Here is a 24,562-nt window from a genome sequence, read left to right as displayed (position 1 = left end):
TTTGAACAGCAAATTCATTATCACCATAGGAACAAAATTTTAATCTTAGGAACTTCTTTTGAAATAACAAAGTAATTAAGCGAAAACTAGAGGTTAGGCCTATGTGGGTTTGTCGGCTCTCACCCAAAGACCATAGGCCCTATTTGAAAAAAAAAACTAAATCATGTATTCACCCATGCCCGCCTTAGGTCCAAACGGCCCGTCTCTCACCGAATGCCATCATGCCCTCATCCAATTTGAAAGTGTCCGATGTGGCCCTATACATAGGCTACCAATTTCATATGAGTGTCCCCGGGATGGCCGGGAGGTAAACATTTATAAATACTTTAAGTAGACCTACAAACTTCCTCCATGGGCATGGGCATGTTTTATACTCTCGTATCTATATATAAAAAACAAACCGGCATTCATTCACACACCGATATCCTTTTAAATCAGAAAATGGTTCTTTCTGACCTTTACAAAACCTACAAATGGTTCTTTCTGGCATATTATAGACCATACCGCCAAATTCCAAGACTCATGTCAAAACTACAATACAAAATACACACCCATCCGCCTTACACAACCCCCCCATGATCCTACAAACAAGCACGCGATATTATAGATGTTGAGCGCAGAATGCGGAAAAATGCGTTTTGAGCTCACCATATAAAATAGCATCACAAAAGCGCTTTTACATCAACTAACCAGCACACCCCCTGTTGTACACTCAACACACACCCAAACAAACATTAAACACGCACATAAGCACTCCACATCATTCATGGACTTTGAAAGTCCATGCAGAATGTCGCAAATAACTTTGGGACTTTATAATAATGCCAAATGATAAAGATTTGATTTGATTTGATTTGATTTGATTTGATTTGATTTTATTCGGTATCTCCATATTGCACATACAACAATACAAGGTAAATAGATATAAAATGCATTAAGATAAATAACATATAATACACAAAAAACAAGGCAAGGAGATATCACAGGATAGCCCTTTAAGCCCAAAGGCTTATTTCCGAAGGGGTCCTTTATACATAGAAGGGCAAAAGGCATACATACATATAAAAACATACAAAGAAATATATATATACAAGTGAATATTAAAAGTAAAATAAAATCTTAAACATGATTAAAATCAATAGAAACTAAATTTGGTTAAAAGATGAGTTTTTACAGACTTTTTGAAACTTGGTTTATTAGAAATTGATTTGATTGCACTTGGTAAGTTGGCCCAATCCTGAATGGCATTATAATAAAAAGAGCCAGAAGTGATGGTAGTGGATTTTGGAACACGAACATTTTGAGCACTGTTTCTAGTACTGTATTGGTGCACGTTTGAAACTCTGGTAAAATTTGAACTAAGATAGTCTGGGCCAACTTCATTAAAAATATCAAAAACATGGTTCAACCTGAGTTGTTTAGCCCTATTTTGTATGTTCAGGAAATTAAGATCTTTAAAATCATCTTCTGTAATATGATACATGCAATTCTTATTTAAAATAAATCTGATAACTTTGTTTTGAGCAATTTGTAGGCTTTTACTCATCTGCTTATGTGTGCCAGCATGCCAAGAAGAAATAGAGTAATCAAACAAACAAAGTACAAGCGCAGAGCATAAAATTTTCTTGATATTTTGATCAAGAAACTTTGCCTGTCTGTAAAGAAATTTGAGTCTAGAATTTACTTTTTTTATGACACCAAGACCCATTTTAGAGCTCACTTAAATCTAAATTCAATTAGATTTAAAGGAGTATTTCGTTATTAATCTAAAAATATATCTATGAAATGTATGCAATGTTATGTATGTATTATTTTGGCATGGAAATAAAATATCTATTTATCTTTTATGATTCTTTCATTTATCATGCTAATGCTTATACCTTTCTGCCTGTTATACATGCATCCCGGCATGTACATTCAATTCAATTCAATTCAAAGTAGTTTATATTCACTTTGAGCATAAGCATGATACCGGTATATTGCACATCATATTTCTTTACTGATTTGTAGGACACACCACACCTATATATTATATAGCATTAATCATACTTATTTATGAAAAAATGTGCAATCTGACTATTCTGATTTGTAAATGATTATTTGAACATGCCAATGACAGCTGCAGTGCGTTGTAGGCCTACTCCTTTATTAAAAGGGAAATCCCTGAAAGAGCTTATTCAAATTATTTGGTGAATAATAGCATTTTCATGAATGAAACATAGCATACGACATTCATATGCATGAATAAATTAAATTGGTCCTTTACAGTTACCAATAAATAAATATGTTGTTTGAATTGGTGAATTGGCGTAATTAAAAATAGGCCCTATATACCTTTGCTGTCCGTATCATGATGTGTTCTTATGAAATAAAAAAAAAATTAAATAAGAAGCCACCAAGGAAGACAAAAAAGAGTAAAACCCAAATCACGCGGACTAATACAACCCACCTCGATACATTTTATGGACCATGATAGATGTTGAGCGCAAAATGCGGAAAAATGCCTTTTGAGCTCCCCATATGGCATCACAAACGCCTCACCATATCAACTACAGGGCCTATATTTACCCACCAATATTAAAAAATCTTCCGGAGCCTCTGGTTAATCATGTAGGCTACTTATTTATGAAAAAGGGTAGTCTAACTATTCTGATGATTGACAGTTTGCCGATTGTACTGCGCCGGTTCTCCTTTGTTAAAAGGGAAATCCCTGTTTGAAGATGGAAGATAGTATTTTCACGAATTCAACATGGCATTAGCCTGTACATAATAATAACTAGAATGTAAATTTGATAATAACTAAATTATCAATTATCAGTTACACCCGTATAGATGCCTTTACATACGACACGCATGCTGAATAAAGCGCACGCCGCACACACCCCTTCCAAATATAGGTATATCAAACACCCAGATTTGGAAGTTATTCCAAGTAGTCCTTTATTGTTAAAAGTAATAGATGTTGTTTGTTGAGTGAATTTGCGCAAACAATAATACCTTTGTTTTCTGTGTCATGTGATATTATGAATTAAAAAACAACAATTAACAAAAAACACCAAACGAACAAACAAACAAAAACAAAAATAAAATAAGTAACCACTCAGTCTTCAGGTGGACAAATACACATGTATACTAATCATGCTAATAGTATTCGACTGACAAATTATGCTCATTAAAATTTGAACAAAACGAAATTGAGTTAGTCTTGTCTTCCTTTTAGAAAATTATAATCTAGAAAATTAATTTAGAGGACTCGGTTATATGCGGTCGTGCGAAAAACCCGGTCTTTAGGGGCCATGAACTGAACCACGGCACATGCCAAGTGTAGACTCTGTCAGCAATCAAATGGTTCATATGGGCGGCCATGAGGGCCAAAAGGGTCTCAAAATCACACACGGGTCTCAAAAAGTACAATAAGGTCTCAAAAACACACAAAGGTCTCAGAAATAAACACACAATAAGGTCTCAAACGTATAATAAGGTCTCAAAACACATAAAGGTCTCAGAAATAAACACACAATAAGGTCTCAAAAGTATAATAAGGTCTTAAAAACAGAGAACGGTCTCAGAAACAAACACACAACAAGGTCTCAATAGTACAATAAGGTCTCAAAAATAGGGAAAGGTCTCAAATACAGAGAAAGGTCTCAAAAAAGATAAAGGTCTCAAAAACAGAAAAAGGTTTCAAAAACAGAGGAAGGTCTCAAAAACAGAAAGGTCTCAAAAACAGAGAAAGGTCTCAAAAACAGAGAAAGGAGAAAGGTCTCAAAAATAGAGAAAGGTCTCAAAAACAGGAAAGGTCTCAAAACAGAGAAAGATCTCAAAACAGAAAAGGTCTCAAAAACAAAATGTTTTTTGAGACCATAACGTGTTTTTGACACCATAACGTGTTTTTGAGACCATAACGTGTTTTGAGACCATAACGTGTTTTGAGACCATAACGTGTTTTTGAGACCATAACGTGTTTTTGAGACCATAACGTGTTTTTGAGACCATAACGTATTTTTGAGACCATAACGTGTTTTTGAGACCTTAACGTGTTTTTGAGACCTTTTCTGTTTTTGAGACCTTTTTCTGTTTTTGAGACCTTTCTCTGTTTTTGAGACCTTTTCTGTTTTTGAGACCTTTCTCTGTTTTTGAGACCTTTCTCTGTTTTTGAGACCTTTCTCTGTTTCTGAGACCTTTCTGTTTTTTGAGTCCTTTCTCTGTGTTTGAGACCTTTCTCTGTATTTGAGACCTTTCTGTTTTTGAGACCTTTCTCTGTTTTTGAGACCTTTCTCTGTTTTTGAGACCTTTCTCTGTATTTGAGACCTTTCTCTGTTTTTGAGACCTTATTATACTATTGAGACATTGTTGTGTGTTTGTTTCTGAGACCTTTCTCTGTTTTTGACACCGTGTTGTGCTATTGAGACATTACTGTGTGTTTATTTCTGAGACCTTTGTGTGTTTTTGAGACCTTATTGTACTTCTGAGACCCTTGTGTAGTTTTGAGACCCTTTTGGCCCTCACGGCCGCCCATAGGTTCAAACTGGTGGTGGAGGGGTCACTCCAATAATAAAGTCACATGCATGTGCGGTAGCAACTTTATATACAACATGCATGGGGTCTTTCGGGGGGGGGGGGGGGCCGCGCGAAAAATAGGGTCTTTCGGTGGCAGATGCTAAAAAGTGGGACTTTTCGAGAAGGGAAGACCAAACAAATTAGTTCTTTCTGGTTATTCTAAAACTTGCGGCTTTTGGTTTCATTTGTTATAACAGACTTTTTCTACAAGATCTTGGGAGCAAAATGGGCCGTTTGTGTGAAAACACGACTAAATGAGGTCTTTAGAGGTGTAACGTTCATGTAGTATTCTATAGGCATATAATAGGCCTACCATTGATCATTTATAGCACACTGATTTACAGTACCAATGAATTCAATATCCTAACCATTATTCGACCATTGTTCCTATTGTATAACGTGGCATTGCGCTAATCACCTTATTATAAAGTGGACAATACAAAAATATTGCTATGATATCATTTCCTACGCAATCCTCACCTTCTATTTTAAACTATTATCTTTTATCATTATTTTATTATTATAACCTACTATCAATATGCAATGAACAGATAAATTTTTTTCCACAAACAAGTACTAACACTTTAAGTAGGCCCTAAATGATAATAAATAATTGATAATAAATAAATAATAATAAATAAACAACCTATAAATAATTAAGCAATACATAATAAATACATAAATAACAGGAAAAATGAGAAGAAATAAACAAATTAAGTTTTACAATGTTACTTTTTCTTACAATAGGCATATACTAATTTTCTAATACTAAAATATGACGGTGAACTTGATGTTACGATAGTACGGTGCAGTGCAGTGCCAGTGACAGCAGTGTTAGATTGAGTTCTCAATCCGCGTCTGTTTGTCCTCTTCTCGCGTCCGTTTTGGAAATGGACACGAGTAGTGACATTGCGTCCATTTGATTATTTCTCACGTCCATTTGGACATTTTTGGCGTCTGTTTCAAAACGGACGCGCGTCCATTTGCCACGTCCAATTGGCCATAAATGCAATCTCACATACCTCGGCTAGGGGACGCAGGGGTAACCTTGTCAATCAATGGTTATTCTATTGTCCACCAAAGTTAAGCTTATGACATCACCAATACGTTTATAGCCATGATCAATCCAATCGATAGGCAATCCCCAGAGGACCACTGTGCGAAATATACCAAGTTTATTAACGTGTACGGGCCCGCCACTTTTGTTTACATGGAATCAAAGTTAAATAATTATAAAATATTTAATACAATTTGAAATGAAATAAAAATTTATAATAATAATGAAAAATCATCACATATACGAATTGTTTATTCAATAATGAACAAATACATTTGGGCCACCAAAGCGGCATTATAAATCATTACATGAATAAATTACAAACAACATGAAATTGAACAGGAAGAATTAATTGATTTTGGTGAGCCTGTATCGCAGTCTCCAAATGATGTTGGTTCCAATCATGGAACTGACAGAAGCATACTTGGCAACAGCCTTGGCAACACGTTTGGGGAAGCCAAGTTTCTTCAACCCACTTCGGAAACGGTGATGAATATGGCCGAGTGACCCAATCACGAAGACAAGGATTTTGCAATCAAATCCGCACAATGTGAGCAAGTTACAAAGAGGAGTATACTTTTGGAACTTTGTGTTGTAACTTTCCTCAATGAAAGCATCGAAAGGACAAGTTACTTCCAAGATGAAACACTTCATGTTTTCGTGATCAATGAGAAATAGGTCTGGTTTTCTTGCTTGAATGTCCTGAAAGATGTTTGCGAATTCAATTTCATCATCGTCATTCGTGATCAGGGCACCCGAGATGATCTTTTCACGGTAGATATCACACCTGTTGTATTTTTTAATTTCCTTTTCAAGGATATTCATGATCCGGTTATGTCTTGAAATGTAATTGTAACGAAATTGCATGCAGCCGTTTGCTACATGTGAAATTGTATCATATGGATTTCTGCAAAGAGGGCACGACTTGCTAACCTGAGGAAACATTACATGGAGCAATGAATTTGATTCAGCGATTTGGAGTCTAGCTTTGGTGATAAACTTAATCAGGTCGACACTTAAATCACCATTCTTTAAATGCTCCATCGAACATGCATAATCTGCTTTCTCGAGGTCCGCAAGTCTTCCCTGTGATTCAAGATTTGTCCAGTTGCTTAGTTCAGTTTCAGTCAGTTTCTTTATGATAAAATGATAAATTACTTTGTGACAAACCATAACAGTTTCACCTGCCTTTATGGCATACGCAAAGTTTTCGTTGTTTGATTTAACCAACTCGATGGCCAATTTTGAGCAGATCTCGTTTAACTCAACCCAGGCTGACTTGCTCAAGCAAGTCTGAATATTTTTTATGATGATACCATTTTCATCAGCTTCATACCCAGCAAAATTGTTACCTTCATCATTAGTTTCTTTAACTTTTCTTTTTTGCATGTGCAGTTTGAGGGACTTTTCAGCAGTCTTCCGGACCACATCATCATCTGAATTCAACATCTGTACATATGACGCCACCTTTTTAGCGAAATAAATACTAGATGGTTTTCGGATTCCAAGGCCTCCAGATGATTTTGGGACAAAAACATACTTGCGGTTAGAATTAGTATGTTGGCCTAACCATGATCTGGCATACTTGATTATTAAATCCTCCATTGCCGTCAAAGTTTTAAATGGTATAGGCAGAATGCTGAAAAATCCTTCAACTGTTGGAATGCATAATGTATTGATTGCTTCAAGTTTAAAGCAGATTGCAAGCGGAGCAATGTCGAGTTTTTGCAATAAATTTTTGAATTTTTGGAATAATTCTGACACTTGATGAGTCCAATCACCCGTCATATTGATTGAATAACCAAGGTACTCATATGACTTATCACGTTGATATTTTTCCACTGGGTTACCTTGCAAATTGTTGATGGTTTGATCAGCTTGACCACGCTTATACCAATTGTTGCCTGATCTACGTTCGTACAAAAGAGCTGATTTTTGAGCCTTGATGTCAAGTTTGGCCCAATTGCAAAATGTTTCAACTTTCATTCCCATATCAACAATTTGCCGAAGATCACGTGTACATACGGCAATATCGTCAACATAGGCCTGGACGGGGATTGGCACTTGTTGCTCATCAAATGGTTCTTTTAACCATCTCAAAAGCATGTCTATACCAAGTTCAAAGGCAAAAACAGACCACGGGCAACCTTGTATGATACCACGACCGCGCTTGATGGTGGCCGTAGTTCCATCCTTGCATTGAACAGTAAAACACGAATCTGTATAAACATCCTGGAAAATGTTTAAATATATATCTGGCATACCGGTGTCGGTAAGAGCACGTTGCATAACCGGGTGCTCAATACTACCAAATGCATCAGCAAAATCTATGTATAACATGAACATTTTACTGCTTTCATGACGAAAGTCTTCTAGAGTTTGTTTTTGACAAAAAGCATGTTCTAATAACCCTGGTCTTGGCATTGCGCCTTTTGATTTGGACACATTCTCCTTCTTCAACCAACCATGGAACTAAGCGTTCCTTCAGTAACATCATGTAAACTTTATACATAACACAAGTCAGTGAAATGGGTCGCCAGTTATCAATTTGGTCCAGATCACGTCCTTTTTTGGGAATCAAAATGATTTTTGACTTCTTCCAATTTTCAGGAATTTTCTGGTTAAGAAAGCATGTATTGAATATGTATAACAAAGGACGTAAGTTGTTATCCAAGTTTCTACGCAGATCTTCATAACGCAGACCATCTTCCCCTGCAGCTTTGCGTGATGGTAGACTTTTAGCACCTTGCGGAGTTCTGTTTCAGTAAACGGATCCGTTGACGGGAAATTAATAGGGGGATGCGGTAAAAGAGTACGTGGCCATGGCTCATTATCGAATACTTGTTCAACCTGAGTTCTGTTCTTAGCTTTGTGTTTGAAATGGTTTTCAATTGTTCCGAGGTTTATCGTGCACTGTTGTGGCGGTTCTATGATGCTGTCATTCTTGATAATACCAATCGCCTTGGCTTTATCGTTTTTCCACAGTTGATTAAGTTTTTGTTTACTAACAAGTGAGGGATTCCCCCGTTGATGTGTATTGAAAGCCGGACTAACGTTCTGTTTAACAAAACTGATCATGTGTGGGATGTCCCGTAGAAGTAATTGTTTGTATTGTTCAGATGTGACCTCGAGCTCACTAACTTCGTCGGTCAATAGGCTTGTATGGATTGGGAATTTCAATAACACCCGTTTCGCATATTTCAATGTGTCGATATTCCATGGTCTACCATTATCAGTTCCTTTCAAATTTCCGTTATCGTAGAAAAATGAGGTCAAAATGGCCAAAACAGTCCACCATTTCTTAGGGTTAGGGTGACAATAAGAATCATAACTCCTACCGGTTATCAATGATTGTCTATACGTTCGCTCCAATTCTTCAAAAGTAGCCCAACTACCGTCCATGATATTAGCCTGACAGCATCGGGTGAACTGAGCGAGTAGTGTTGGGTCTGTCGGCTCTATCTCCCGGTGATCTGCTCGGATCTTTCCCGTTCGGAGGGCGGCTTTTACAGCCTTTTTCAGGCGACCGACCCTACCATGTTGTTTTCCACGTTTTCGGCTGTGGTCAAGACGGATGTGAGTCCCAAGATGACGATCCAAAGGTGAAAAATGGAAGTTGCAACAGAGCGTCGTGAAAAACGATGTGAACCCTCCGCCATCTTGGAATACAGCCTCGGTTACATTTCAGCACATCACATCAAAGCTCCCATTGGCTGCCCCATTCCTTTTTTAAAGGAATTTTTATTATAAAGGAATTTTTATTCAATCATAAATATTCCAAAATAAACATCCTCAAACATTTTTGCATCGATCAATCGATCGATCGAACGTGATAGCTAGTTTATCCTTAATCAATTGATCGTGTTATTTAAATAACAATAGGCGTGCATCGTTGTCGTCATGAAAGTCAAGTAGGATCATCTGAATGCATCATCAATGCGTGCTGTTGTCAAGCGGAATAAGCCGGGGGAATAAGCTTGCTGGCTGGGAATTAAACCGTGTAGTATTCGGAACTGAACTTAAACTACCTGAGTAACCTGATGAGTTTCAGTCAGTCAGTTCTTAAGCTCTTGTTGTCTGCTATTTGCCCCGTGTTGAGGACATTTAATGGTGTCGTTGGTGTACGTTGATCATCGTGAGTAGAATTTTGGTCATATCCTTGAGTTATTTCGTAAAGACGGTGCGTGTGAGCAAGTAAGTTACATTGGCTTTAAAACCAAAGATTATAAAACCCGAGCGTAAAACCACTTCACTTTTTTGGTGTAACTCTTGAAGAAGCTGAAAGCGTGGACCTTCTAGGTCTTACATTGAATAACAACTTGTCCTGGAACCAAGTAGTCACCAAAATGTCAAAGACAGCCGGTCAGCGACTGGGACTCCTCAGAAGAGCTTCGCCCTATATTCTACCTGCACAGAGAGCCATCATCTACAAGGCCATGATACGATCAAAAATGCTTGGACTGGTGCAACTCCCACCTCACTAGCTCAGCTTGACTCCATCCAAAATAGAGCTAAGCGTGTCATTGGTCTGCCAACAAATGAGTATGAAGATCATCATATTCAGCCATTGAGCCACCGCAGGGCAGTTGGAGCAGCCACCCTCTTCCATCGTATGTTTTACAAGGAGGCCCCTGAGTTGTTATGCCAGCTGATGCCAGACATCCATGTCCATGACCCCAGGTTGCGACGGTCTGTGAGATCCCATGACCTAGCAGTGGAAGTCCCAAGATCAAACCTTGTCAGCCATGAAAGATCATTTCTACCATCTACAGCCCAATTATGGAATTCTCTACCTGCCCAAATTCCAGCCATTAGATCGAGGGCCAGCTTTAGCAGGAGGTTAATCGCTTTCTGGGTGCATCCTCGTCAGCAGCTTCTAAATGATTTATTTGTCTCTGCTGTTGATGCCCAGTTATGCCATGTCGTAAAAAAAAAAAAAAAAAAAAAAAAACACATTACACTAGTCCTGTACATTTATAGGCCTACATAAGATTCATGTTTCGGACCTTGCTCGATGTTTTGTTATTATTATTATTATTATTATTATTATTATTATTATTATTATTATTATTATTATTATTATTATTATTATTATTATTATTATTATTATTATTATTATTATTATTAATTTGCGGGGGGGCTGTTTTGTTGTTGTTGTTGTTTTTGCTATAATCTCTGTTTTCAAGTTGACGGATAATGTAAAAAATGTGAAATTTAAAAGGGCATTTCGTGATCCACAGCCTCATCCCCCCACTTTTCTGAAAAAAAGTTTTAAATTTTTATAACACTGGAAACCTCTGGCTTTATAATGTTTATACACCAATTATTTCAAATTTGAATTTCGTTCTGGTATACCAGAACAAAATTACACACGGTGGCCTATTGATCAGTGTAATCCACAATAATCATGCATAACTCGCAAACGCAAAATAGGAATCAACTGAAATTTTTGGGAATAAGCATTTTTCACATTTGCACATATACCAAAGCGCTTTTACGTTTGTTCCGCTGTCGTAAGAATATGTCAGCTGCCATAGAATGCCCAAGGCATGCTCATACCTTTGGGCGGCGCTGCAATTTTCATAACAGCTCCCCATTTCACCCTTGGGTACAGAGAGGCAAGGAAGGTAAAGCACCTTGCCCAAGAGCACAACACGATGCCCCGCGCCGGTGCCCGAACTCGCAATCCACCGATTACAAGGCAGAGCCCGTACCGCTGCGTCAACGTGCCCCACGTATCTTATAACTATTTGAATAAAAAAGCAGTTAATTTTCAAAATTAAAAAAGTATATTAAGAAGCTGTATTAATTGCATTACTTTAGTACATGTAGAGCCACGACTTGCCATTACTTACATCGCCAAATTATAGCTAATTATATCCAACTCCAAGTATTACCGCCAGATGTCAGACCAAATAACGGTATTTTGTTTACTTTTATTACAGACAATGGCAAATAGACGTCCACGTAAGTGGGACTATTTAATGCCGCATGTATGCAAATATTGCGGGAGATTTTACAACAATGTGTTACGATATTTGTCTCATAAAAGACACCATGAAGTGTGGATTCGTCCTTACTGGTATGACTACAAAGCGAGATACAAGACGAAAAGGAGTGCATTCAATATGCAAAAGTCGAGAAATAAACAGCAGAAGAGAAGCAAGGCAGAACTTGAAAAGATGACAAAAAGTGAACCATTTCAACAACTTAAAAGGAAGCCACAGGATGAAAAGAATAGGAATGCAAAGGAAGGTGTCACTATTTCTAAACTCAACCGGTGTGGAAAACAGCCACATGATGGTAAATGTACCGATCGGCCAAATAATTACGACAAGGATTCAAAGTCTTCTGTCGCATCAGGGGAATCATCAACGAGTCGAGGAAGAAACTATAAACAATTAAACAAGGAAAAACTTTTTAAATGTACATTTTGTGACAAATGTGTCACAACCTCAGGTAGTTTGAAGATACATAAACGTATACATACCAAAGAGAAGCCATTTAGGTGTAATTTTTGTAACAAAGGTTTCACATCGTCAAGTAATGTGAAGACACATGAACGTATACATACTAACGAGAAGCCTTTTAGGTGTACATTTTGTTACAAAGGCTTCACACGGTCAGGTAGTTTGAAGGTACATGAACGTGTTCATACTGGAGAGAAACCTTTTACGTGTACATTTTGCAATAAAAGCTTTACTTTGTCAAGTAACTTGAAGGAGCATGAACGTATACATACCAAGGAGAAGCCTTTTAAATGTAAATTTTGTAACAAAGACTTCAGAACGTCAGGTGCTGTAAAGACACATGAACGTATTCATACAAAAGAGAAGCATTTTAAATGTTCATTTTGTAACAAAGGCTTCACACAGTCAACGCAGTTGAACGAACATGTACGTATTCATACTAAAGAGAAACCTTTTAGGTGTACATTTTGTAACAAAGGTTTCACAACGTCAGGAAGTTTGAAGATACATGAACGTATACATACTGGAGAGAGGCCTTTTATGTGTACATTTTGTAGCAAAGGATTTACAGAATCGGGTAACTTAAAAAAACATTACCGTAAACATATTAAAGAGAATCAAAATGCAATGCTTTAAACGGTCATATAGCTTGAAGGAGCACGAACGTATAGGCCTACATACTAAAAGAAGGCTTTTAAATGTACATTTTGCAATAAAGGCTTCACATCATCAGGTAATTTGAAGAAACATGAAAGAATTCATACTGAAGAGAAACCTTTTATGTGTACATTTTTGTCACAAAGGCTTTACACAATCAGATCACTTGAAAAGGCATGAAGATATATACATATTAAGCATTCTAAGGAGACAGCTTTTAAATGTTGATTTTGTAATAAAAGCTGTACAAACTCAGGCAATTGGAAGATACATGAACATATTTATACTAACAAAAGGCCCTTCAGTGTAGATTTGGTAACAAAGATTTCACAAGTTCAGATATCTTGAAACTACATGAAAGTTTTCATATCAACGAGAAGCTTTTTAATTGTCAATTCTGTTCCAAGATTTCACAAAGGTCACTTGCAGGAACATGAACGTATCCACACGAACGATAAGCCTGATCATATGCATACATATTGTAATAAAGGCTTCACAAACTCAGGTCATTTGAAGAAGCATTAAGCGTATGAACGTGCTGATCACTCTCTGTTACAGTTACTGATGAATTACATCTAAGTCTGATCACAGTTATTGTTGAACTACCTCTGATCACAGGTACTGTTGAACTACCTCTGATCACAGTTACCGTTGAACTACCTGTGATCACAGGTACTGTTGAACTACCTCTGATCACAGTTATTGTTGAACTACCTCTGATCACAGGTACTGTTGAACTACCTCTGATCACAGGTACTGTTGAACTACCTCTGATCACAGGTACTGTTGAACTACCTGTGATCACAGGTACTGTTGAACTACCTGTGATCACAGGTACTGTTGAACTACCTGTGATCACAGGTACTGTTGAACTACCTGTGATCACAGGTACTGTTGAACTACCTCTGATCACAGGTACTGTTGAACTACCTCTGATCACAGTTACTGTTGAACTACCTCTCACAGGTACTGTTGAACTACCTCTGATCACAGTTACTGTTAAACTGCCTCTGGTCACAGTTACTGCAGTTACTGTTGTACTACCTGTACAGTTACTGTTATATCTAATTTGCCGAATAAATACGGGTTTTTTAAACATAAAATAGTTAGAATTGTTTTCACTGAGAGTGCTTGGAGCACATCCCTGTTCACATTTTCAAATCAGTCACTTGTGCACTGAACTTTGAGCCTAGTAATAATACAAAGCCAATGGCATAAACGTACATTTCTGAAATTGTCGATAAGACTGAACTTTAAGTGTACTGCCATTTGTATAAGCAACGGCACCGCTACATTTCTGAAATGTCCAATGCCCTTGGCTTTGAATGTACACATTACAATGCTATAGTCCAGTGTACAAGATAGTGGCTGATTTGAAAAGGCACTTAATGTACTCCAAGCAGTTGTTATATAACTGGAGAAATACAGCTCTTTCATGTTTCCTATTTGCTATGTTAACTCGAAAGAACTTTTTTATATGTTTCTATATATTTTCAAAACATTTTGGTGCATGGAATGAAAATTATAATTTCATTTATACAATCATTCAAAGTTCAGTCTTAAAAAAGTAAAACAAACCTAAAAAATAAAAAGATAAAATATTTACCAGCATTCTGTTGGGAGTTTTAAAACATGTGTCGCAAATTAAAAGCTGCATCTGGCTTTATGTTGAGGTTAATATTGCGGCAATAATTCATTCGAATAGTAATAATAATAACAATAACAACAACACCAATAATAATAATAACAATTAGAGTGGATCATCCTGCTTTCATGTTGTCACATAATTATTCTGCCTACGTCACATTAAGGTGGTACTACACCCCTTGATAAATTTGTGACTATTTTTGCATTTTTCTCAAAAAATAATAACACACTGGTAACAAAAGTTACATTATAGGGTCAAGGAATCCAGTTACTACACTGGAATTTCAGTGACAAGCAGTTTGTTATTTATGATAAGAGGTACCGCTAGAATGTTTGTTTGTTTAAACGGTCGCTCCGTGTGGAGACAACCACTTGTCTTGAAACACAAACAATTCTGTGAAGTAATAGGATGCCCCCGTAATATACATAACTTTTGTTACCAGTGTGTATTTATTTTTTTGAGAACTAAATGCAAAATTAGTCACAAAATATATCAGGGGTGTAGTACCACCTTAAGTCACTTCACAATTTACAATAAAACAAAGATGATCTGGGTTCATTGCGTTGATTTGTTTACTATAGATATACGAGCATTTGTATTCAATCATGATAGCTGATATCGTTTGATCAGTGCAGTGATTACAGTCAACATAGGGGGGGGGGGGGTGATAGGTTTTATATGGTACTAGATTTCGCGGTTCTCGGGTTGTGCGGTTCTCGTAATAGGCCTATTTCTAATTGCCCAACACCCGTTACCCATAAAGCTGCCCTGACCTATTAAACTACTATAGGCCTCGCCGTCTCTCAATGATCAAGATCCAACTTAACACAACTCTGTTTTGTAGCTGTGACGCTTTTTTCGGTACCATAATCTGGAAACCCATCGTTCGCCTCTTCCAAGTTCTGAGTGTCCTGCTACTACGTTGGAGGACCCCGAAAATACCCCGAAATTAGTATCTAGATTGGATGTAGGCCGTTACTAAAGTAATGAAATCAATCGGGAGAAATGTGAACCCAATAAGGCCTAATATTACGGGTTATAGGCCTTACCTGATTATTTTATTAACAGATTATTTTTATCATAATGTTAACCATTCTGGAGAACCTCGGGAATAGTCATGCTGAAATAGGCCAATGCACGCGTTCCGTATTGAAATATGTGTTGAAAGTAGGCCTATTGGTCCGATGAGGTGGCCTAATGCTTTCCGATGCACGCATTGCGCCCGTTGATACTACGCGATAGCGCCCCGCGAGCACGCGATTGTGCACCGCGCAAACGCGAAACTCGCGGACGCGAACGCGATAGCGCACGGACAGAGAGACGGACGGACGGACACGCCATGATTAGTATTATGATAGATGCGCGCGAAGCGCTAGAAAATGGGTACTTTTAAAACTATGATCACGTTCGATCGATGAAAAACTTGCAGTTATGTATCTGAGGATGTCAATTTTGGAATAGCTATGAAAAAGCAGAGATTTTAAAATTGGTTCCATAACAGAGAATTAACAGAAAAGATGCATCCATACATCTTCTCTGAAATTGATTTGGCGGGTCATGGTCAGGGTGTTTGTGTACAAAATTCCGTTTCAGTTCTTAGTGGTTTTGATGTCAGCAGGCTAAACGCTAGTGAGCAGCGCCGATGATCATGCATTTAAAGGCGGGTGACCCGATTGACAGTCTCATCCCATTTAACCCCATCAAAATGCAAATGTTGGTATCAGGTGAAAGCTCATAATTATTTTTCTCATACTCGTATTGAAATTAGGTGTTCCAAATCGGTATATTTAATTAATATTAAGGGTAGACGAGCTGACGAGGTATTGTTGGTCGAAGCAACTTAAAAATCGATTGGCATTATCTACATCAATATATTATTGAAAATTAACACCTTGATGTTTTGTAAAAGTTCATTCTACAAATTGTATACTTTGCAAACTTGCTTAATTTATTGTTGTTAATGAGTTATGTACGTTTTACAAAAGTGTTGTTGTTTCAGCCCTCTTTACAACGTAACTCAAGAACCGCACCACCTATAAAAGTATATCTGTGATATTTTAATTCTTCTATACGCTCGCTATGAATTGAGCAATGCAGTTTTTGCCTAGGCTCACTACCATTCGTAAGATGCTGTGAACTACCAAATCACAACAGTTAAAAATAATTAATAACCTTAAATATTCATTTCAACACGTCACATCAAAGGCTCCCATTCGATGCCCCGTTCCTTTTTGGGGCGCAGCGCCCCACTATTGGTTGGAATTTGAATATTACTTTAAATTTCGGTTTTTCTAGATTAACTTTGCATCTGTTTTGTTTAAAAGTATGTGCTACTGAATAAACTATAAATATGAATCAACTTGGTTTTGATTTTGATTTTATTACTCTTTACTAATATGCATTTAAGTACTTCTATATAGAGCGGGAATTAATGCTTGAAATACAAAATTAATGCTTTCTAAAAACGCTTTTCAAGATACGGCGCTATTACGAACACAGAGGTGAAGAGCGGCGTAATTTACTGGAATAAATAGAGACAGCATTTAAACGCGCACTCATATGACACATATTTGTCCAATAAACATAATAAGAGAGAGAGCGAGAAGACTGGTTTCCACGGTAAAGAGCCTGGTGTCCGATTTCTTGATCCAAAAAGCTGCTTTGTCGATCAAGGAACCAGAAATTCCATCGATAAAAAAACGGAGCGACCGTTTAAACAAACAAACAAAAACAAACAAAAAACAGAGGTAGGCCTAAGACTATCCCTGGATAATCAAGCGCGGTAGTAGCAATTGACATTCGTCGTATATGTTATTTAAAACATTTACCTTTAAAAATCCTTAAAATACTGTGCGTATAGTCTTGTCATCTTTGTTTGAAATACAAAATTAATGGGTTAATAAAAACACCCAATACACTGTGACTTTTGTATCGCTTAAACATGCTAAAACAAGTTCAAATGCTCTTAAAACCTGATATCCGCAGCGACTTTCCGTTAACTCAATAACCAGGGGTCCATTTCACTAACTAATATGTCTCGTTACGCATACCCAATAGACGAAATCCCTATTACTTACTAGGTGTTCGTAAGTAGGTTAAGTGAAATGGAACTTACAACTCGTCGTAAGTTACGAACGATTTCGAGACTTACGAAGCTTCAAGTTTAGTGAAATGGGGCCCCAGGCATGCAACATTGTCAGATATTACAACCTACCGTTATATCATATGTCCACTTGGATAACAATCCTTAAGAATTATATTTGCAAACCTATATTCTGAATAAAATAATTCTGCTCCAACACCCTCCCTCTCCCACAACATGATTTCCTAACAATAGTAACCGAAATGGTGACTTTATTCCTTTTTATTTGAAACCTATCCTCTTACATCCCATGCAGTACGATTTTACACCTCTCTCACTGTAATAGATATGCTTACTTTACATTTCCTAATCTTTCTATGCTAATTACATTGTTGTTTTAAAGAAGAAAATTGTACCCAGACGGTTTTACATTTCAACACATTACATCAAAGCTCCAATTTTTATTATAAAGGAATTTTTATTCAATCATACTTCCAAAATACACATCCTCAATATACAACTGAAAGTTTTTCATCGATCGATCGATCGAACGTGATAGCTAGTTCATCCTTAAACAATTGATCATGTTATTTAAATAACAATAAGCGTGCATCGTTGTCATGAAAGTCAAGTAGGATCATCTGAATGCATCATCCATGCATGCTGTTGTCAAGCGGAATAAGCGTGAACTTAAACTACCAGAGTGTCAGTTGTTGTCTGTTATTTGCCCCGTGTTGCGGACATTTAATGGTCACAGTGTCGTTGGTGTACGTTGATCATCGTGCGTAGAATTTTGGTCAAGATATCCATCATGAGTTATTTCGTAAGGACGGTGCGTGTGAGCATGGTGAGTAACTTACTTTAAAAATTTGGCTTTAAAACCAAAGATTATAAAACCCGAGTGTAAAACACATTACAGTACACTAGTCTTGTATAGGCCTACATGTACCTACATAAAGATTCATGTTTCGGACCTTGCTCGATGGTTATTATTAATTTGCGGGGGGTGTATGTGGGGCTGTTTTAATTTTTTTTGTTTTGTTTTGTTTTTGTTTTTTTTTTTTTTTGTTTTTGTTTTTGTTTTTTTTTTTTTTTTTGTTTTTGTTTTTGTTTCTTTTCTTTTTGCTATCTCTGTTTTCAAGTTGACGGATAATGTAAAAAATGTGAAATTTAAGATGTACCATTTATTGATCGATTCTGACAAATTAATGATGATGAATAAGATCATCTGCCAGATCCAGTTTTTATATGTTCGATGTTGGTTCTGGTTTGTGACACATGCATCACCCGTTTTTAAAAGTTGAACTTGAAGATCATATGATGATGACAAATTATTGACGATGATGAAAATGGAGGTGCAATGTTATCCTCGGGTGAATTTTATATGACATACCTTAGAGATACTATGGGAGAAAGACCTGGGGCACTCAACTATAGAAGTGTGCTAGTCAGTGTTACAGACTGGGAAACTGATTACCGGGACTAATTTAAGAAGAGTTATGGCCTCGAGTTTCAAAATACACCGAGTATCGTTTTTTGATCAAAAACCTCGACAATCTAACCAAGACTCTGTAAAACCAAATCAAGAATTATCTGGGATAATTACAACAAAGTTGTGATCTACATGTAACCTACCAGATGAATCATTAATTTCCTGACTATGATATTTAGTTGTGGGAAAAGATTTAATATTTTGGCGGGATTATTTCCCGCCACAAAAATTTGAAAAGTATGAGGTATTTTGTCAAAATGTTTTAATTGACAGCTGAATCGACATCTTGTCCTCCCACAACTGTAAAAATTACTGGCGTGTGATTATCAAGAAGGACTCAGTTGCTATTTTTGCGAACCATGCAGAATTGTTAGGCAATCGTGTGATTGCTAATTTAAAGCACCAAATGGAATGGCCCTAAGGTCTCCTGATCTTACACCTCTTCTTGTGGGGCTATTTGAAATGAAAGGTTTTCATAAGTTCTCCAGCAGACCTTGATGAACGCCAGATACACATAATTGCACAAGTTGACATCCAGGCAGGACATCGACAGACCTCGCCTGATCTCATAAGAAGTGGTGTGGATGTCATGTTGACCTGCATACCTACATACAGAGGAATGGTGATCATGCCCTGGTGGCTTGCGGAAGGCTAACAATGTCAATTAGTGTAAAGAAAGTGGTCAAACATGTGATTTTCATGTTGGTGTGATCATGGCAGACTTCGCGCAACTGTATTTTACTCGCGAGTCATAAAAATAGCCACTGAGTATTATTAGTGGTCACACGCCAGTGATTTTGAGGACAAGATGTTGATTCAGCTATCAACTTAAGCATTTTGACCAAATGCCTCACCTTTTATTTATGTTTTAATCTAGTGGCACATTTCAAACTGTATACTTTATTTTGATACACCCTGTATAGTATTTCTTTCGCTAATCGTATGTATATTTTGCTTGTTTCCATTACAGACAATGCCACAAAAAGACGTCCACGTGAGTGGGACTACTTAATGCCGCATGTATGTAAATATTGCGGGCAGAGATTTTACAACAAAGTGTTACGATATTTGTCTCATAAAAGACACCATGAAATGGGAATTCGTCCTTACTGGTATGACTACAAGAGCAAAGCGAGATACATGACGTCCATGGCTCAGCAGACGAAAAGCAGTGCGTGCAGTATGCAAAAGTCAAGAAACAATCAGCAGAAGAGAAACAAGGCAGAACTTGAAAAGACGCATGAACCATTCCAACATAATCCACGCGTCTAGTACGCAACCGTTTCTAACTGAAATTTCTGTGAAATCTTGTCTGCGCAGTTCTTGCCGTCACGCGCGCGTCAAACTAAAAACTGCGTGGAGTGTGCGCCAGGCGCTGGTAAGAAGTTCAGCTACGCAAGAGTACCGTGTTTTCATCGCCATTTACCAATGATTTTTGTAAAAGAAAGAAAGACAAACAAAGAATAAAAGAAGGGAAGAAATAAATAAAGAAATAAATAAAGAAAGAAAAAGTTCAGGAGTGAAAGAAAGAAAGAATGAAAGAAGAAAGAAAGAAAGAATAAAGCATACTGAAAAAATTAATGTAATCAATCAAATAAATAACAAAGACAGAAAGAAGTGGGATGAGAAATAATAAAAAGAAGAAAGGAAACGAAAACAAAACAAAGACAGAAGAAGGAAAGGTAAGAAAGAAGGAAGACAGAATTAAATAATGAGGGAAAGGAAAGATAAAATAATAATCAAGATAACAAAATATATAGACCTAGGCTATCAAACAGCCTTTTTTATTTGTCTTATACTAGTATTATATAACTTATTTATTATAAAGTAGTTTCTTATTTTACTGATTATTAATATAATGAAATTATTTCAATAGTATTTTAAGGTACAATTCTGTAATTTGAAATACATATCACATGAAGTCAATTTTATTTTTTAATAAAATGTCTATTTTCACATCTGACTTACTTCGCGTGCAACTGACTTTATAACTTAATGATAAAACGAGAATGATAAGTAGATCGAACCATGTTGTCCCAGCAAACACAAAAAACATTAAAACGTTTTAAACATTTGGGTTTTGATTTAAAGGCCCATTCAGTGATTTGCTCATCCGGACGATCGTAAAAATCATCAAAATTCAGATTTTGGTACCTTTGTAATTGGCATAGATGTGCTAACATAGCCTGCTAGTGGTTCGGTCGAAAGCCGTGTATTTTAGACAAAATAAAGCATTTGCATGATTCTGGACTTTTGATACTGACAGTACAAAAAGTCCGACTCGAGATCGAAAGAAGCTCACTCTCCACGTACCAACACGCGTTGCGTATTGTTTCTACTACTTATTACATCAGTAGCTACTATTTTAAACAAAATACACAATTTTAACTGTTTTTCATATTTGAATTGACCGTTAGTTTGCCTCGGTGATCTTTAATTGCTTATTTTGTTTTCTACTACAAAATTGTAGCTTAAAAGCGTCTGTTTTAAATCAATTTAGACTCTACTTCCCCGTGTTAGAAACACTGGACTAGGAAGTTTTTCCAGTCGATTGGTGGCGCACTGTACGAAAATCTCGATTTTCTCAGAGTTGAAGTAGAAAACCTTTCTAAAACTTCTGTTTTTGACTAATTTGTCGATGTATTCAGGGAAAAGTGGTTTAATGAAATTCTGTAGACTTATTCTTTATTTCTAAGCAACTCTGACAAATTTCCATTTTTTAAATGTTCCTGTGAAATCACTGAAAGGGCCTTTAAGTAAATTAAATGTCGGGTTATATAAAGGTTATGAAAACGTTTTAATACGTTTTGTATGAAAACACACTACAATACTATTTCTAAAATGTTTTCAAAGTGTTATTGTAAAAAATATGTTTTGCAAATAGTTTTGCCAAATATTTTGTCAACACTGAAATAACTTTATGTTAGAATGTTTACAGTATAACGTTTTTAAGTGTTTTGAAAACGTTTTACACCCATTATAACCCTTTAAATAACCCGACATTTAAACGTTTGCAACCTTTTCTAACATTTGCGAATGATGTCGAAAATGTTTTGTGTTTGCTGGGTACATGCTTAAAATGAGATGATATTTGAGTAATATTATTCTAAACATGATAAATACATTGTAACGGGATCCGCTAATATTTAAGTTAATAATTAAAGGCCTATTCAGCATGTTCAGTGATACCCTGCAAAAAATTAACATTGTTTATAAATTGCATAGGAGTGAAGGATAAGTCATTAAAGTTGTCATAGGCAGGCCTACCAGTTTGCTATGCAAAATAACGAGAAAAACGGCAGTATTGACAAAGTTCAAATTCAATTCAATTTGAAATTACAGAAGAACTTCATATTGAGTGAAACTATGTAACCTAATGATTACTTTGGAATCAAGAGGGTTAATAAAACCGAAGAAAATCACCCACTGTCATGTTGCAGGTGTTTGCGATATCACCTACATACGCGGACAATTTAGCGCGTATGAGCTGCGACAAGTTTTTGCGAGTGACGCGCTATGATATCGTACTGGTATTTTGAACCAACAAATATGCCATTTATGCTCAAATTGCGAAAAAAGTAACTCCGTGACCCCTATTTTTTATTAGCTTTAATGAAATATCCTATCAGTGCGCATATTATATCAAAAAATAAGCAAAATTGTTCGGGTAGATTTTTGTTATAATCGAAAACATGTCTAAAATTTCCATTTTCCCATAGACGCCTGTACTAATTTTTCCCAAAAACAGCCTTTTAAAATGGTTATTTCTCGAAAACTAACTCCGTGACCCCTCTTTTTTATTTTAGATATTCGAAGTATATCGATGAAATTTAATTGGTACGAAGTTTAAGAAAAATCGTTCGGCAGGATCTTGTATGGACTATACCCCTTAACAGGTCGCACCAAGGTGAAAAGACAACTTCAAATAAGAATGCAAAGGAAGGTGTCACTATTTCTAAACTCAAGACGAGATGCGGAAAACAGCTACATGATAGGCAGGGTAAACTGATTCATGGTAAACGTATTGATCGAACAAGGAATTACGACATAGAATCATCCACGAGTCGAAGAAAAAACTACTCAATGGATGAAGGATTAAACATGTTAAACAAGAAAAAACATTTTGAATGTACATTTTGTAACAAATGTTTCACAACCTCGGGTAGTTTGAAGAAACATGAACGCATTCATTCTAAAGAGAAGCCTTTTAGGTGTACATTTTGCAATAAAGGCTTTACTTGGTCACATCACTCGAAGGAGCATGAACGTATACATACTATGGAGAAACCTTTTAAATGTAAGTTTTGCAATAAAGGATTCACACAGTCAGGTAATTTGAAGGAGCATGAACGAATCCATACCAAAGAGAATCCTTTTAGATGTACATTTTGTAACAAAGCATTCACATCGTCCGGTAATTTGAAGAAACATGAACGTTCTCATACTAAAGAGAAACCATTTACGTGTACATTTTGTAACAAAGGCTTCACACAGTCAAGTAGTTTGAAGGAGCATGAACGTATACATACTGGAGAGACACCATTTAGGTGTATATTTTGTAACAAAGGATTCACAACGTCAAGTAATATGAAGATACATGAACGAACTCATACAGGAGAGAAACCTTTTAGGTGTACATTTTGTAACAAAGGCTTCACACAGTCAGGTAGTTTGAAGGAGCATGAACGTATACATACTATAGAGAAGCCTTTTAGGTGTAAAGTTTGTAACAAAGGTTTCACAACGTCAGGTAGTTTGGAGAAACATGAAATAACGCATACTGAAGAGAAACCTTTTAAGTGTACATTTTGTAACAAAGGTTGCACAACGTCAGGTCATTTGAAGATACATGAAAGAATCCATACGATGGAGAAGCCTTTTAAGTGTACATTTTGTAACAGAGGCTTCACATCGTCAGGTGATTTGAAGCAACATGAAAGAATTCATACTAAAGAGAAGCCTTTTAGGTGTAAATTTTGTAACAAATGCTTCACACAGTCAAGTAATTTGAAGAGACATGAAAGAATTCATACTAAAGAGAAGCCTTTTATGTGTAAATTTTGTAACAAAGGCTTTACACAATCAGGTAGTTTGAAGAAACATGAACGTATACATACCAAAGAGAAGCCTTTTAAATGAACATTTTACAAAGGCTTCACATCGACAGATGCTTTGAAGAGACATGAACGTATACATACTAGAGAGGCACCATATGTGTGTATTTTGAAACAAATGTTTTACACGATCAGATAACTTTAAAAAGCATGAAGGTATACATACTAAGCATTTTAATGCAATAAAAGCTGTGCACACAATTTGTAGCCACATGAACGTATTCATTAAACAATGAATTCAGTGCAAATTTGGTAATAAATACTAAACAGTCAGGTATCTTGAAAGCGCATGAACGTTTTCATGTCCAACGATACCAACGAAAATACTTTTAACTGTAAATTCTGTATCAAGATTTCACTTAGGTCAATTCCAGGAACATGAACGTTTATCTACACGCATGATAAGCCTATCATCCGGGCCTATTATGTATACCATGTATACGTACATGTTGTAAGGGAGGCTTCGCAAAGTCAGGTCATTT

The 24,562-nt window shown here is 36.5% G+C and overlaps 2 protein-coding genes across 2 annotated transcripts in view; both read left to right on the top strand.

Annotated features, from left to right (window-relative positions):
• Positions 1–24,562, top strand: part of LOC140150593 (uncharacterized) — an 84,525-nt gene that overhangs the window by 37,695 nt on the left and 22,268 nt on the right. The window lies entirely within an intron of this gene.
• Positions 22,861–24,245, top strand: LOC140150596 (uncharacterized). The gene has a single exon (XM_072172646.1). It carries the CDS (start codon positions 23,050–23,052, stop codon positions 24,103–24,105), a length of 1,056 nt encoding a protein of 351 aa, XP_072028747.1. The 5' UTR covers positions 22,861–23,049; the 3' UTR covers positions 24,106–24,245.

Source organism: Amphiura filiformis, chromosome 4 (assembly GCF_039555335.1).
Source record: "Amphiura filiformis chromosome 4, Afil_fr2py, whole genome shotgun sequence".
NCBI classification, from domain to species: Eukaryota; Metazoa; Echinodermata; class Ophiuroidea; order Amphilepidida; family Amphiuridae; genus Amphiura; species Amphiura filiformis.
This window is presented reverse-complemented; position numbering and strand designations above follow the sequence as displayed.